The sequence below is a fragment of the Falco peregrinus genome, chromosome 9 (genome assembly GCF_023634155.1).
Source record: "Falco peregrinus isolate bFalPer1 chromosome 9, bFalPer1.pri, whole genome shotgun sequence".
NCBI lineage: Eukaryota > Metazoa > Chordata > Aves > Falconiformes > Falconidae > Falco > Falco peregrinus.
The window spans coordinates 30,246,643-30,260,068 of record NC_073729.1 but is presented as its reverse complement, the minus strand read 5'-3'; the positions used below and the strand labels follow the sequence as shown (position 1 = coordinate 30,260,068).

The window sequence follows — 13,426 nt, the reverse complement described above, 5'->3', positions numbered from 1 at the left end:
GATGGTGTAGACCAAGCACATATGTAGACATACATTTGGAGATGGGTTAATAGCGAAGAACTGCTACTATGCCATGCATTTTAACTCAAAGATAACACAGTGTTTGATCTATGCTGTTCAGCGATCATTTAAAACCTGGATATCAGGGACCACATATAAGATGATCAAGCACTTACCTGTGATGCCTTTTATCTTCAAAATGCTTTACAAGTAGTCTCAGCACAGCTGAAATGTGATCACAGAAAACCATCCGGTCTGTGCTATAGGTGCAACAACGAAACAATGACTGGGGAGCCACAAACCAGCAATGCCAGCATTAAAATTTAAAGTATCTAGGCTTTCAATTTATTGTTCTCAATGAATGTTCTGCAGTGATCTCATGTAGTAAAAGCCTCCCGCCTACTTCTAATTTATGTAAAAAAAACCCCACAGGTGTACTCCATGACTTGGAACTGGGTCTTGTCAAGTGCTTAAAACACCTGTCTGTAGGGAAGAGGTAATTAACAGGTGACAAACCTGTATCACCAGAAAAGTTGGAAAAGCAGCATAGGAAATAATAAACCCTGAAATACAACTGTCAGCTTAGAAATTTTGCTTTGTAGGGCAAAGGGCTAGGAAACAAGCCTTTAATAATGACTTTAATTAAGCACTGATGAACTCTGTCCCTCTAACTGGGGTGTGGTCTTTTCTGATATCCACAAGCTTCAGGCACTGTCAGACAGTTCAGATCAAAAGCCAGATTTTTAAACCAAGGTTATTTGGAAGGTTTTTTTGTTTTTAAAGGATATAAATTTAGAATCAAGGATTAGGAAGGCAAAAGAGATACGGATCTTCAAATATACAATTTCCTATAAGTAATGAAGACAGTGATATTGGAGCATTAAAGTTTGAACAACCCTTATTTCAACAAAATCCAAAGGTCACATTTTCAAAAACAACCTGTACGACTGTACTTGTGAGTTATGATTGCATTTTCCTACTCGTCATTCTAAAGCAGGAAGCCTTACACTGTAGATAGAGTAATACCACACAGGGAAGGAGTGGGGAGCATCCCCCCCACCCCCCAATAAAGGTTGTAGAAGCTAAAAATTTCAAACACGAGGCCTGTTCAGAAAGCAGCCCTATGTATAAGTTTTCCAAGCATGTTTCTAGCAGATAAAGCAATCCTTCAATGTCTCCCACTTGCAAATACTGTGAAATTTAACTTGACTTTGATTCCCCAAGAGGGAATCTCAGAGCTGGTTTTGATAACGGTCTCTTTTCAGTCTTCATGTATGTTAACAACTGTCCTTGGGATGCTGTCTGGCTGTGAAATGATCTCCAATTTTTGTAGATCCAGGCACCTACAGAGCCATCTATTTTCTCAAGCTGAGAGTCTGTTCTTTAAATAGAGAGCTTGGTAGTGAAGATAATATTAGCTAGCACTACAAGAATGCTCACCAGATAGGACTATAATTGCATAGTTCAAAATACAGCCTAGAATTCATTCATTATAGAAACATCCATCATATAACGGTAAATTACTATCTCATTGTGATCCAATCTGAATTTATGCCAGAGTTTCAGACCATAGATTAGAATCTATTCATTTTATATTTCAAATGGAATTAAATGTTTTTCTTTTTCCCCTTTAACTTGAAAGGAACAGAGCCAAAGCGTAATGCACTTTTATCACCCATGCCACAAAAAACAAGCAGCATCAAAATAAAAACAAAATTTAAGAGTGTTTGTAAAAAATATATTTGCAGTTGTTTTGCTCTTTAAAACACAGGTGCCTCTGACAGAGATCACTGTGCCATATACATAATTTGCAAGAGTGTTCCTGCTAACAAAGTTAGTTATTACTGATGGATGGACAAAATTCTTTTGTTTGCCACAAACAATCACCTGGTCTTCCGCATTAAGTATTTCCAGATTAAGTACCAGGTGCTAGCAACCTGTACAGATATTAAGGAGCAGCCCCCTTAAATTTTACCAGGGCTGCATCAGACCCAGCAGTAGACATTTCTTACAGAACAACAATCAGCCAGGTGCAGTTAATGTATACATAGCATGTAACTGAAACGGACTTCACTTAAAAATAAACTGCAGAGTGGCTTGGACTGTTACTTTTTCATGTGTGCATGAAAGAACAAGTCTGCTGTGAAGGTAGCTCATCGTAAGATGAGGCTTTCTCAATTTTAGTCAGCACAATACAAGAATCATATTCTGGGAAGCTTAGGGCTTGGTGAAATTGTCAACAGCTGCTTTGATGCTTAGATTTTACAAAGAACACAGCCTCCAATTTCAATAGAGGCACATAAACATACACATCCTCTCTTTCACATATAAGATGTATGTTTCCACATACAGACAAGCAAAATGTGTAACTGCAAGGTATTTGCCTTTGTAGGACAAATCCTGCATTCCCTTACGTCCTATGCATTTCTGCTGATCTCAGCACTGCCTCTGAGATTGAAATTTGTTTAGTAACAGTACTTTGTGACTAATCCGGTATGGAGTCTGCTGGACACAGCAAAGCTGTATGGGCTCCACTTTGAATGATAGAATAGGTCTGCTTTGGGGTGTCTGTGTGAGAGGATGAAGAAAAGATAGGAGGAGGGGGAGCTGAAGTGGACACTGTTATACTCTGACCTCCATCACTAACCACAGTCACTTCTGTTGCTCCTTCTTGAATCAAAGCATTAAGGCCTTCTAAGTCAGAGCAGCTGATTCCAGAGCTGGTGATGAAAGCTTGGTTTGCTGAGGCCTCGTGACTGCTGACGGGAGCAGCAGGAATCAGAGTCTGATGTAAAGCACTTCCATCGCTTTGGTCATGGGTTGTGAGAAGAACTGCTGGTTGTGCCACAGGCCCTGCTTCACTTTGAGCTATGGGAGGCGGAGGTGGTGCCAGCAAACTGACTTGGCCCAGAAGCTGCAAGCGGCTGTTGGCTGAGAGGTCTTCCTGATTCTGGCTAACTAATGTAGGAGGCATAACATTCACTGATGCAGCCTGAACAATACTGTTAGTCTGAGGGACCTGATGACCCACAATGATCTTGACCCTTCCCTCATTGTATGGAGAAACCTGAGCAGCCTGAAGTGGGACCTGGAGGTGACTGACAGTAATTGGGGCACTGGTGTGCCGACTGGGATCCATCTGGAGCTGCAGAACAGCCAGTTCATTATTTTTAGATCCATTATACATACTGTGCTGCTTCTTATGACTCCTAAGAGAATCTTCTCGGACAAAGGAAGCATCACACAGGTCACACTTAAATGCTCTCTTGGCATCCAATTTGGCAACTTGCCTGGAGCCACCTTGCTTTGGCCTATCTCCTTCCTTCTTCTCCACAGTTTGCTTCTTGGTCTTGACTTTGTCGCCATGAGCCTTCCTCACATGAGTTGTCAGATTGCTCCGCTGCTTGGTATCAAAGCTGCAGAATTCACATTTGAAAGGACGATCTTTGCAGTGAATTCGCTCATGCACTTTCAGAGCTGCCTTGTTGGAGCAAGAGTAGTTGCACTCGGAACACTTCACTGGTTGTTCTGGCTGATGAGTTCTTATGTGGTGCCGAAGGCTTGTTTTGTTTCCACACTGAAATTCACACTCTGGACACTTGAGAGTATTTTCCATGCTGTGCTTGATACGGATGTGTGATTTCAAGTTTCCTTTCATGGCACACCGGACCTCACAGAACTCACATTTGTAAGGTTTCTCACCAGAATGCACACGCATGTGCCTTTTCAAGTCTGAGTTGATTTTAAATTTAGCAGGACACATCTGACATTGGAAAGGAGCATCTCCTGTCAACAAAACCAAGAGTTAAAATTAAGATAAGACACCAAGATTCACTGGAGAGACCAATACTATGATGAATTATGTACAGCTGATTTGTTCTAAATACCTGTAAACTCCCAACATATTTTCAAGATGTAAAGAACTTTAATGGCACAGTATTTATCATCTGGTCTGACATATTTGTGTGCAAACTCTCCACAAGCATGCTTGCCCACACCTGTTGCTTTTTCATGTCTGCATCTGTAAGATACTCTCTGTTTTTGGTTCATTTTGTGTGTAAAACTGTTCAGTGTGCTTCAGAGAAGGGACTGAAGCTTGTAACTTGTCCCTCTTTAGCAACAGTGGATCTCAACTAGTGTTTAATAAAAATAAACACAGTAATTTTAACAGCTGCTATATTTTTGAACCCTTAAGAAAACAACAAACACATCTACTTCTCAAGTTTACACTACAAGATGTACAGGGAGGCTTGCAGGTTAACTTTAAGCATAGGTAAATGGTAGGCTACTGCAGAAACAGATACTCAATGTGCACTGTTACTGCTCAACCTTTCCTTACTGCCTCAACACATTCCTTACTGCCTTTCTTGTACATTTGTTCACATGGTGAGTTAGATCAGCTGATAAGAAAAACTGATTACTTTTTTTGGCCTGGTTCATGTGGTATGGCACAATATTACTGCTGGCACAGGAAGGCAGTGGAAACTCTTGTTGAGAACATAGGGAGATGCAGGGCCAAAAGTCCATACCTAGGTCAGTGTCAGGTAACTGTACAAATATAGCATTACTACAGTTAGAGAAGAGGAAAAAAACCAAAAGGGATCACAGCTACAGAAACGCAACTGGAAAAGACAAATGTGAGACCAATGAAACATGCCTGCAAGTATGTGACTCTAGGGCAATGTGCTTACACAGAGAAGTAACATTAAGCTTTTGTTTTCCTGGCATTTCAGCAACCAGGGAAGAGATATTTGCACCGTGTTTCATACGTAACCACTTCAAGAAAATTTAGTATCAGTTTGTATTCATGCAAACGGTATAGAAAATATTCATAAGTGCTTTTTTTTTTTTTTTTTTGAGAGCAATGCTGATCCAGAAACCTAACAACAACAGTTGAAAGCCTGTCAAATTCTTAACTGATAAAAAATGGAAAATGAACCAGAGTCATCTGCAAGATCTCTATAAGCCTATTTATGTCAGACTACCTACAAGAATAACCATTTGAACTGCCGGGATCTAAACCGCTATTTTGCATTTTCTTTATTTGCAGGCTTGTGTCACAACATGCATAAGCAAATTAAGCTGTAGCTCTGTTTAGTCCATAATCAATTCAGGGTAAAGACCAGTGACTCTGTTCTGAAATAATTTAAAAAAACATCCAAAACAAACCTACCAACCCAACTAAATAACTGTTCACTTTTTCTTTTTAAATCTAAATATATAGTTCTCTAAAATCTACCTAAAGACTTCATGCTCAGGTATTTTATTTTGAAAAAGTAGAAGACTTGTTTTTTAGGTTCTAAGACACCCTTGGTGGGAGAAGGAAAAAGAGACTGTACTTAGTTCAGCAAGCATTTCTCTTCTTTAATAATCAAACTGCAAATGGATTTATTTTATAAGTTAATATTTTATAGAGTTTGTGATAGCTGTATAATTTTGCATAATTTACTTATCCAGCTACATATGTCATAGGTTTAGCTGCATATTTTTCAAATCAAGTTGTGGCCTACTGTGCTAATCCATGTATCTGTTTAATAATTGAGATACATGGTGTATTATCTATATTAAACAGATTTTTATTAATGAAGATGCACTGTTTGTTCATCTAGTTTATTTTAGTCTCAGCTGCACGCTCAGCTACTGAATTTTTATCTGCTTTGCTCATGAAGGCACAGTATGTATTTCAATGACTTAATTTTCACATACAGGATGGCAAAATGTATGAAAAAGAATTAATAATTTTACAGAATATAGCAAAGTATGTTGGTTCAGTTCATGTAAAGAGCGATCTATTACTTTTCTTTATATTTCTGTTCATACATAATTGACACTGACAGAATATAGCTCAACAAAAAGAGTGTGTGATCCTGGAATTAATTGTAAGAGTAGTTTTACTCAAATTAACAGGAAACTGATCTTCAGATGACTAGTTCAACAAGTAATGCTATGTAGATGATCTCACTCTGAGCAATGTAGATTAGACTCACCTTCTAGAGAATGACTAATTCCAGTAAGCAATATATTCTACATACCAGTCTTACTTTTCTCCTAAAACTGGCTGTGTGCATAACAGCTTAGTAACCCAACAAGAATGAAACAATTACTTTCAACATTCTTGTGCCTCCTTTCAGCAAATCAAGAAAATATTTCTTTACAAAAGAGGATTGTTTTGAGGAAATGGATGAGACAACAAAACTGAAGACTTGAATTTTAGCATAATTCAGTTGCTAAAAATACAACAGACTGACCTGCCGAAAAGAAAGAAGGTAGCCTAAACCCCCTTTCCCAACTATTGCAATATTTAAACTCACAAAAATCTGTCTGCTGGAAATACAAGAGAACCATGATCATCCATATCTTCTCCCACAGCCAAATTCAGAGCATACCTGTCCATGTCCATAAATGCACAAGTATGCACACTCTTGTATGACACGCGAAAAATGCAATACTGTATTCTCTGATGACTGTGTTTACTAACAGATAACTCCTCATAACAACCCATACTATTTTGACTGACCATCACATCATCTTCTCCAGCAATACAAAGAGGGAAATTTGTAAAACAACTGCCTGGCAGTCCTGCCTATTCCATCACAGGAGATTTGTGAAGTATAAAAGATTCTTTTCTGCCAGAGACAGATTGGTTTAATGCTCCCCTCCTTCACAATGCACAAGGATTTATTTTGAGTAGATAAAAGAAATAAATCCCCATCTTGCACACATCTGAACTAATGTTGTTCAGTACTCTAATTCAGAATCAGATGTAGGATAGGTTCAAAGCTAATCTAGTAATCACTGAACCATAACCACCTTGCAGCTAAAATTCACAGAACTAATCAAATGTATAAAACACAACACAGAAACTAATGCAGTACCCTGGATTAGGTAAAAAACATACAAAGACAACTGTATAAAGACAACTGTACAGCAGTGTCTCTGCAGCAAATGTATTCTAGGAACAATGTATAGAAGAGAAATCTGATTGAAATGAAACTTTGGCAAATAATGCAAATATAAAATGATACAATGTTTCTAAGCCTGGAGGCTAAAGCTTTCTATCCATACAGCAAAAATGACATGGGCAGAATACAGTTCCAGCTGCTCATACTACACTGTTAACGTCCATCAGTCTGCACATGGAAGGTACCACAAAGAAAGGTCTACAAAAGATGTAACTTCAATTGCTGATTACTTGATAACTTACTAATCCAAGAAAAAAAAATTACGCAGTAGAGGTTTGCGCTGATATAACTAGTTCAATTTTAAAGTAATTTCAGTGTTTCTAATATAGCAGACCAGATTTGAGAGACACAAGATAGGAACCTAGATGCTCTTAATCAATCAATCAGATCCTTCAGTTCTACTGGTTTGAGAACATCTAATATGCTGTTTCAAAATAATTTTAAAAGAAAATCTACCAAGAGTCATATCTGTCTTCTGATTATTTCCAGGTACTTAATAGTAGAGCTGTATCGCTCTACTAGATTCTGTACCCATGAAATTCACAGAAGCTAGATGCCTAGGTGCTTTTGAGAACTCAAATAGGCCCTTTCTAGCATCTCTTGATACCTCTGTGCCTTTTGAAGTCTTCCCTATGACCTTCAAACTTTTACAGATCTCAATTTTAGTATAAACGTACCTGTGTGGGATCTGAGATGTACAGTTAGCTGGCTAGAGTTGCGGCTTGCATAAGGACAGATCTGGCATTTAAAAGGACGCTCATTGGAGTGAATGCGCTGGTGCTTGTTGAGGCTGCTGCTGTCAGCAGCTGCATAGTCACAGTGTTTACATTTGTAAGGCTTCACCCCAGTGTGAGAACGCATATGCATCTTCAGCTTATCTTTACGACTAAAACATTTGTTACAAACTTCACATTTATGGGGCTTGTCTCCTGAAACAAACAGAAAAGCATCAACAAATCAAGAATTTTTGTACTATAAGGATGTTGTTGCAATAACAGAACCCAAAACCTAAAAACCTGAACACTTAAGAGAAATGGGACTAGTTTTCAAAAAACTGACCCTGGATTTTGGCAGCCATCCTATCAGCTAAGAACTCTTCTATGCCCCAGAAGGCTGCATGCACATTGCAACAAATTTAGAGGCCCTTTGGAACTTTCTCCCTGTATAACTCTGAAATTGTTGTTTAGGGGAAAGGGAGGTGAAATGCTGGAATCATTGTTCTATATGAAGAACAAACTAGGTTTATGCACTACCACCACACTGCAGCCTGATAAACACATGGTCTGCACCCCCAGAAATTTACCTGTGCCTTAAATTAATGCACAGTGTTCATGTCTCATAGCTGCAAAGTGGTACTGCTCACAGTTGAGCATGCCTTACCCAAAAAGGGGCAATCCTCCAGGCACAGAGAACTACAACACTAGAATGTACAGACATACATGTACCTTCTAACAATAGACACATTATTTTGCAGGAAAATAGCTTTTGGCAAAAAACAAAAAGGAGGAAACCAACCAAAAATAAAATATAGCAACTATAGAAACCTGTGTGCGTTCGTAGATGACGTTCCATATCCTTCATGCCATAGGAAGTCTTGAACTGGCAACCTGAAAATGGTAAGATTAAGATCATTAAATTAATGGAAAATCTAACAAAATATATTACTACCATATTCCCACAATATTCTGGGCATTACATTTATTTTCAAGAACATTTTCTGCAAAGTTCAGTATTAACAGAAAACAATTTTATCATCTTGTTTACTCACATCTACTTCAAATAGTGACTGGCTTACCTATGAACTTTAGTTTTCTAACGTTTCCCCTAGGAGGCAATTCACTCCCTACATTACCATTTTCCGTAAGCTTTGAAACAAATTCCCTGGAATCTCTGCCTATATTTGAGATGCTCTTTACAGTACACAGGGGATGCTGGGGGGGCTAATTCATTCCATGTATAACTTCAATTGGGAACTTGGGTAACAGCTCACCGTTCAGGAATTCTGTCCCAGTAGGAAGTGCTGCAGTTTGAGAGCACAGAAATGAATGCTAAGCATTTGAAACGTGCCTTTCAAATGAAGGCAAGCTTATGAAAAGAGAACACAACTTCTGCTACCATTAACTTGACTACTCATCTACACGACTGTCTCTGCACACGTCTTCTGAATCTTGCATGGTTTTTACTCTTTAAGGTCTCCAAACACTTTGGCTCAATCCATCCTTATAAAAACACTGACCAAACACAAAACATTTAACTCAAAATGCTGTATGTTTCTCACATACAACAACACAGTTAGCAAAAAGGTAACAAGACTCTGATCTTACATTGCTGTAGGTGTAGACGTGGGCCAAAGTCTATACACAAACCCACTGCAGCATCACCAGAGTATACCACAGTACAGGACCAAAGTCCAAGGACATGTGAAATCAACAGCAAAACTACTACTGGTATCAATACATCACACCCTTAGTAAGGAGGGTTGCATTCCAGGTTCTGCACATCTTAACTGCTTAAGACAGCCAGAGCTACTGTGCCTATCATTACATGAAACCTACTGATCTTAAAATGAAAAGGAAGAAGGTAAGAGTCCACAACTTACCTGGATAGCAGCAGTTTAGCTTCTTCTGTGTAACTGAGGAAGTGGATTTTCTTGAACGTACTTTTGGTGGTGCAGAGACGATAGCAGCAGTTGGAGGCTCACTGCTCTCACTGGGCAGGTATGTTTGATAGCCATGCTCAAAAACAAACTCTGGTGCAGAAACTAAACACATAAAAGACCTTTATTTGAGAACATTAACTTCCCCAATCAGAAAAATCTAATAAGTTTCTAGGTTCATTAATTACTTCTCTGTTTTTTCCAGCAACATTCCTGTTCCTGGGTTCCTATTCACCTGGCAGAGGGGGAAAGGAAAAAGGCTTTTCCCTCCCTTGCTATCCTGCTATCAGTACAACCCTATGCAGGCACACTTGTCTCTCTCTGAATCATATCTGACTGCACCATTCAGTTTCTTCCGAAGTTCATTTTTTTCTGATGGCAGTCCTGGATTTGCATTAATAAAGGTATGTTTGTTTTTCCAACACTGGCTGTGCTACAGTCCGAAGAAGAAAAAAACTGAACTTATTTATATAGCAAATGTCAAAAGGCATCACATAATTTTTTTTTAAATTGTTGACGAAGTTCGGCCTCTTTCAACTATACTCTTTTTAGCTGTTACAAGAATACCAGGTGAGACTCCCTCAGCCAAAGTAGCAGCTTTTAAATCAATTAAACAACACTATACCCCAAAAGTGCAGAGGGATATAACTGCCTTCATTTTAAAGATGAGTAAATATGAAGCAGAAAAATGACTCATCCAAAACCCACACTGAGTTGAGGAATTATAATACAAAAATTCCTGGAAGCGAGCCCTAAATTCAGTGTGTTTCACTGCTCTTCCACATTCTCTGCCCTAATCTATCTAATTAAAATAAAATAATTTGGATTTTAGTAAGGTCTCAGACCAAAATAAAACAGAATATAACTACATATAGAAGGGCAAACCTTCACACGTGGAACAAAATTCTAGTTTTATTAAAATGTCTCAAGGATCAGGACCTCACTTGAGCCTTCACATAAGTAGAAATTTTGAGTAATATTTTCCCCGCCAATTAGTTGGGGGAGCAACGTTAGGGAATGCAGTGTTCTCACATAAAAAGGCCTGGATTCGTGCCCGACAGCAATTCTGTGTCTGTTTTTCATCAAGAGCACTCTTAGAAAAATAAAATGTATAGTAATTTGATTATTTTTCGTAAGTATTGACAATTTTAATTAGTTTGTTCACGCTGGTTATACAACAATCAGACTTACGGAATCTTCTAAATGAACTCGTGTATCTCAATTAGCAAATGAAGTACCTATTGTCATACCAAACCCACCAAGGCAGTGCAGCATGCCACTTGTTTTCCTTCCTTTGCATGCAGGTACGTGATGACTAAAACTTATTTTAGCTTAGTGTGGTGGGGACAAATGAGCAGAGGGCTACGAAACATTGCTGCTTTGCACAAGCTGGGTGCTTCGAGCTCCTGGTATGCAACACCGCAATACCTGTGATGGTTTGGGTCTCCGATGCGATGGTCCTGGTTGTGGTTTGTGCCTGTGTGGACGGCACTGTTTCTTCCGACACAAACTGGACCGTACTGGCGGCCCCAGCTGTCGCACTAGTGAGCTGGCAGCCACTTTGCTTGTGCCCAACGAATGCGTCGAGGTTATTGAACTGCTGCTTGCAGATGCCACAGATGTGGATGTCAGGGGTGAGCTCCACCAGCACGGTGGTGCTGCCGGGAACTGGGGGAACAGGAGCACGGTCAAAAGCTCGTCCTGAGGAAACCGGGACGGCTGAGGCCGCCCCAGCCGACACATGGCCACGCTGCTGACCCTGCGGGCCCGGGGCTGCCCGGCCAGGCCCAGAGCCCCCCTCCTCCCCGCGGGCCCGGGCTGCCCGGCCCAGCCCAGAGCTGGGGGGGACACTCAGGGCACGGCGGGGCCGCCCATGCCCGCCTCCCCGAAGGCCTCGGGGTCCCGCGGGGGTCCCCGCCGCCGCGCCGCGGGGAGAGCACTCGCCCAGCGGCCGCGCCCCGCGGGGCTCGCCCGGGCCCCGCCGCCCGGGCCGGTGCTCCCGGCGGCCCGCAGCCCCTCACCGCCGGGGCGGCCGCGGCGCTCACCCAGATTCCCGGGTTCCCCCCCCAGTCAGGTTCCCGGGCTCCGCTCCCGCCCGTTTCATGCGCTACTCAGGTTTCGGGGCCTGGGCAGGTCCCGGCTCAACTCGGCTTCCGCCGCGCGGGCCCCGGAGCGCGCATACCCCGCTGGCGCGCAGCGGCACTTACACTGCACAGGGCCGGGGAAGGCCGGCGCCGCCCCCCCGCCGCCGCCGGGGTTCATGGCGGCAGCCAGCCCCGCACGCCGCCTCTACCACCGGCAAGGGGCTTATTACCGACGGGGAACCTCTCCCCCCGCACCTCTCGGCCGCCGAGCAGGGGCGGATGTGGAGGAGCCGAGCATGCTCAGTGGCAGCGGCGGGGCTGCGGCTGTCCTCACCGACCGCCGGGCTGAGGGCTCCCGCCGCTTCCCCACCCCCCAGCTGCTCTCCTTTCTGCCGGCCTGACGGGCAGCCCCCGGCGGGCCCTCACAAGCCAAATGCCGATATTAGGCCCTGTGGCCGCCAACGCGGGGCCTGCGCGGTCCGTGAGGGGCGAAGCGCCCCGGCTGAGGGGGGGGCAGCCCGCCCCGGCCCGGCGCTGAGGCGGCCCAGCCTCCCGCCGAGGCCTTCGTCTGAAAATTGGGGCTTTAGTTTGCCTCGCAGTGCTTGTGTGATTTGGCAACGAGTTTGCGCCGACACTGGGTTTTACATCTTGGGGTGGTAGAAGCAGTGAAAACTGCCTTGTGTTTTGACTTTTTGGGTCATATTGCTGGTCTTCATTTTTTTTGCTACCACAACACTAATAACTATGCAGAGAGCTAAAGGGATTGCACGGGCATAATTGCCAGTAAACCACTCTGATATTCCCGTTCTTTCATCAGCCGGCCCTCTCAGGACCTCTGGTTTTACAGGCCGTTTGCCTTGCACGAGCCCTCAAGTTTTTCTTCAGTCGTGCGCACCCAAATCTCACAGATAGTTTTGTTAGTAGTGCCAGATAAGAAGCTGACACCCACTGAAGTTACTAGAAAGCCTCTCCATTGTTTGGGTGGGTTTCTGGGTGCAGACCTTGCTGTGCATTACAGGCAGAGTGTTCCTCAGGCTGAGGTTTGGAGGGAACTCTCCCCTGTAAGTTGACAGCCATTTTTATGGGGAATTGATGTGTTTTGCACCAAGTTCATTTAGTGCTTTGCAGCAGCTGACTGAGTCAGCCATTTTGGAGTGCCAGCTCACGAAAAGTTACGTTGCTTTGCTCTATATTAAATATGCAGCTATTCAGGAAAGACCCACGGCATTATGTGTATGCTGAGTAGAAAATGAAAATTTGGAAGTCAGATAGCCTTTATTTTGGGTCAATGCCTTTTGGTACTTGAATTTCACCAAGCTGTAAGACACAAAAAGCTCTATTTGCATGCTATCAGTAAAGACTTAGTTTGGCAGCTGAAGTGTCTCACAGACACATTCCATCTATGTGCACTTTGCATCCAGTTCAGGCTCCTGCTGCCTCCAGACTTGTGTTAGGCACCGATATTTCTTCTCTGCTCTGGGGAGTGCGCAGTAGTGGGGAGGAAAACACTTACCTGGCGTTACAAGGGTAAAGTGGCAGCAGAGGGAGGAAGGTGGACTAATGTGGGAAACTGGAGATTGTGTAATCTGAATGAATGTGAATGGGAAAACAGACTATTAATTCTGCTTTCTGCTTGCAAATTTGATTTTGTTGCTGAATGGTTTTATAGCAGTGTAGATGTAACTGTGTATTCATTAATAAATGCAGAATATAGTTGCTGTATG

General features: G+C 42.3%; 1 protein-coding gene across 1 annotated transcript; it reads right to left on the bottom strand.

Moving 5' to 3' along the window:
• Nucleotides 1-612: 612 nt before the first annotated feature.
• Nucleotides 613-12,073, bottom strand: ZFP64 (ZFP64 zinc finger protein). The gene is made up of 6 exons (XM_055814524.1): nt 11,826-12,073; nt 11,047-11,286; nt 9,562-9,723; nt 8,507-8,569; nt 7,640-7,891; nt 613-3,786 (listed from the first exon to the last, which is right to left on the bottom strand). Exons 1-6 carry the CDS (start codon nt 11,878-11,880, stop codon nt 2,486-2,488), a joined length of 2,073 nt encoding a protein of 690 aa, XP_055670499.1. The 5' UTR covers nt 11,881-12,073; the 3' UTR covers nt 613-2,485.
• Between the last annotated feature and the right edge of the window lie 1,353 nt (nt 12,074-13,426).